Genomic DNA, 2,752 nt, shown 5'->3' on the forward strand with positions numbered 1-2,752 from the left:
GAGGCAGAGTCTGACTATTAACCAGCTTCTCTGTGCCCCTCTCCAGGGCTCTATCCCATGATAAAGCAGACGCCCAACAGACCGAGTCAGCTATCCTGAAGTCCATGGTGGTGAACTTGCTGCGCTTCCTCCTCATTGCCCGAAGCATCTTGGACTCCACCATTTCATGGTCACCACAGACCTTGAGCTTCACATTCCCCACCAGCCCTCTCCTTGTTGGTGAGAATAAGGTCCACAATAGCACCTCTCCTCACTTGCTCCTCTATGACTTGGAGAAGGAAATAAGCACCAAGGCATTCCAGGAACCTCCTAGATTGCCTGTGCTCTGCTGTGTTGCTCCTCCAACAGATGTTGGGCTGGTTGAAGTCCCCTGCGAGGACCAGGGCTTATGAACATGAGGAGTCCCTCCTCTGTCTGTGAAGGGACTCATCTCCTTGGTCTTTCTGGTCAGGCAGCCTGTTGCAGAACCCCTTTGTAAAGTCACCTGCCCCTGCCCCCCCTTTAATCCTGACCTATAAGCTTTGGTTGGCCCCTCATCCATCCCCAGGTGGAGTTGCATGCATTCCAATAGCAGAAGACACTTGTGTACACAGAGGCACTTAAGTTGCCCTCTCTATTACCATAAGCTGACTGACAGGCCAAAGTGGCTGGAATTCCTTTGTGCTGCCCTTCAGGAGCTTTCTTACTGACCTGCCATCCCTCTCTAGGCCCCAAAAATTTCTTGGCCCTGGCATCAAAATAGTAAGAGATGGATGGACTGAGGTTCCCCTCCCCTCAGCAACTACAGTAGCTCTTAACGTTCATACCCGGTGACTGCAGCGGTCCTTACTGCTCTTCAAAGATGGAATCCAACACTTTGACTTTTTGTCTAGTGGGAGAAATGGAAAATCATGATTAATCAAACTTTGAAGTATGTTCTCTAAGATATTAGAAAACATTCCAAACATTGCAAAACTTCGCAATGATACAAAGCTTCTTTACTCCAGCAAAGATCCACTGAAATTTATTGGCCAAATTTTTGTACTATTACACTTTTAACTTTTGGGAACAGGTAGGGTAGGAAAGGGGATGATATTCTTAGCAAAAGAAAATAGTAGTGCTAACACATACATCCTGACTTTAAGGCATAGGTGTATGTGTGACAGTGATTTATAAAAAAGCACACACAATGGAAGAACATGTTCCTAGGATGTGCCTAATTCTTAACGGCAGCCAATGCATTTCGAGTAGTTCCTCGAAATATTGGGTAGAAGCAGACACCAGGGATGCACATTTTCAGACCGAGCAGATTAAATTAGGAGCTAGAAGCTACCAAACAGAGGACACAACCTGAATGGCCTTCCATAAACCGGCCATTTCAGCTGTGACCCATTCCTGTAGGAACACGAGCTACTTTGCATGAAAGCACCACGGAACATTCTACTTCTTCCTTCATTCCTAGAAAAGCTTGACCCAAGCTGGAGCTTGGCACCGGCTCACAAACGCGTCTGATTGTGCTAGCGGGCAACAGGGATCCCACAGAAGAGCGGACGGCGCTCTGCCGAACAACGCGGATGCCGGAGTCGTTCAGGACCGGAGGTCTCCCCACGCCCCACAATCCCTATGCTCCAGTCCCCTGCCGCCGCGAGGCGCGGGCAGAGCGGCGGAGTCCCCAGGTTATCCTCCCTCCTTTCCTCTCGCTTCTTCGGCGAAGGCTGCCACACACCGACCGCCGACGGGGCGGCGCCGGCAGCAACGGGGACATCGGTGCGTGGCGCCTCTGAACGGTTGCGGGGCAGCTCCCGCCACGCCGAGCCGGGGGCTGGCAGCACAGCCGCCCCTGCTCGCGCAGAGCGGAGGGGCGGAGGGACGGTGGCCGCGGCTCGCCCCGAGTCTCGAACGCCGGGGCGGTGCGGCCGGCGGGGGCGGAGCCGCGCCCGTGACGCGGCGCTCCGGCGGCGGCGGGGCCGGCGGACGGGCGGGGGCTCTCTCGGCGCGGAGCTTTTGCGCTGCGGCCGCAGGAGCTCCGGTGGCGGCGGCAGCGCTCCGGCCGGGGAAGGAGGTGGCAGACTCCGGCGTCGCGTGCGGGCAACGAGGGGGAGTGGAGCGGCTGCTGAGGCGGCCGGAGGAGGAGAAGGAGGAAGGAGGAGGAAGGGAGCGGGGAGCAGCGCCGCTTGGTCGGCCCGGCGGTGCTGCTGCCGCCACTTCCCCGCTGGGCGCTCTCCTACCCGCGAACTCGATCCACTCCCGGAAACTCTCGACTCTCCTCTCAGTCTCGCCGGCGGGGTCTCGACACGGCTGTCGGTCTCGGCGAGGCGGGCGGGGGGCAACTTCTCGCACTTCTCCGGAGAAGGATTTGGGCCGCCCCGCTCCGGGGGCAGCGCCTGCGGTTCCCTCCGCGGCGGGAGAACTTTAGCCTCCGATCGCGGGGCGGCGAGAGGGGCCCGGGTACGCCGGCCGCGGCGGGAGCAGCGCGGCGGCGCCGGCCCGGCAGCCGCGGAGATGAAGCTGAGCCGGCAGTTCACGGTGTTCGGTAGTGCGGTCTTCTGCGTGGTGATCTTCTCCCTGTACCTGATGCTGGACCGCGGCCACTTCGACCACCCGAAGAGCCCCCGGCGGGAGGGCACCTTCCCCAAGGTGAGCGGGGCGGCGTCCGGGGCGCGGCGGGCGGCGGTGGAGGGGAGGGCGGCCGTGCCGCCACCACCGTCCCCTGGACGTGCCGCTGTCGGAGCGCCGAAGCGCGGCGGGGACGAGGCGCGGCGGCTGCGGGGCC

General features: G+C 59.7%; 1 protein-coding gene across 2 annotated transcripts in view; it reads left to right on the plus strand.

The window, feature by feature from the left end:
* Positions 1 to 1,472: 1,472 nt before the first annotated feature.
* The window catches only part of MAN2A1 (mannosidase alpha class 2A member 1), a 104,802-nt gene continuing 103,522 nt past the window's right edge, over positions 1,473 to 2,752 (plus strand). For both annotated transcript variants that reach the window (XM_041468341.1, XM_041468342.1), the window contains exon 1: positions 1,473 to 2,616. In XM_041468341.1, the coding sequence (XP_041324275.1) occupies positions 1,603 to 2,616 (1,014 nt within the window). In that variant the 5' untranslated portion in view covers positions 1,473 to 1,602. The remainder of the gene's footprint in view (positions 2,617 to 2,752) is intronic.

Source organism: Pyrgilauda ruficollis, unplaced genomic scaffold, assembly GCF_017590135.1.
Source record: "Pyrgilauda ruficollis isolate IOZ18807 unplaced genomic scaffold, ASM1759013v1 scaffold218, whole genome shotgun sequence".
NCBI lineage: Eukaryota > Metazoa > Chordata > Aves > Passeriformes > Passeridae > Pyrgilauda > Pyrgilauda ruficollis.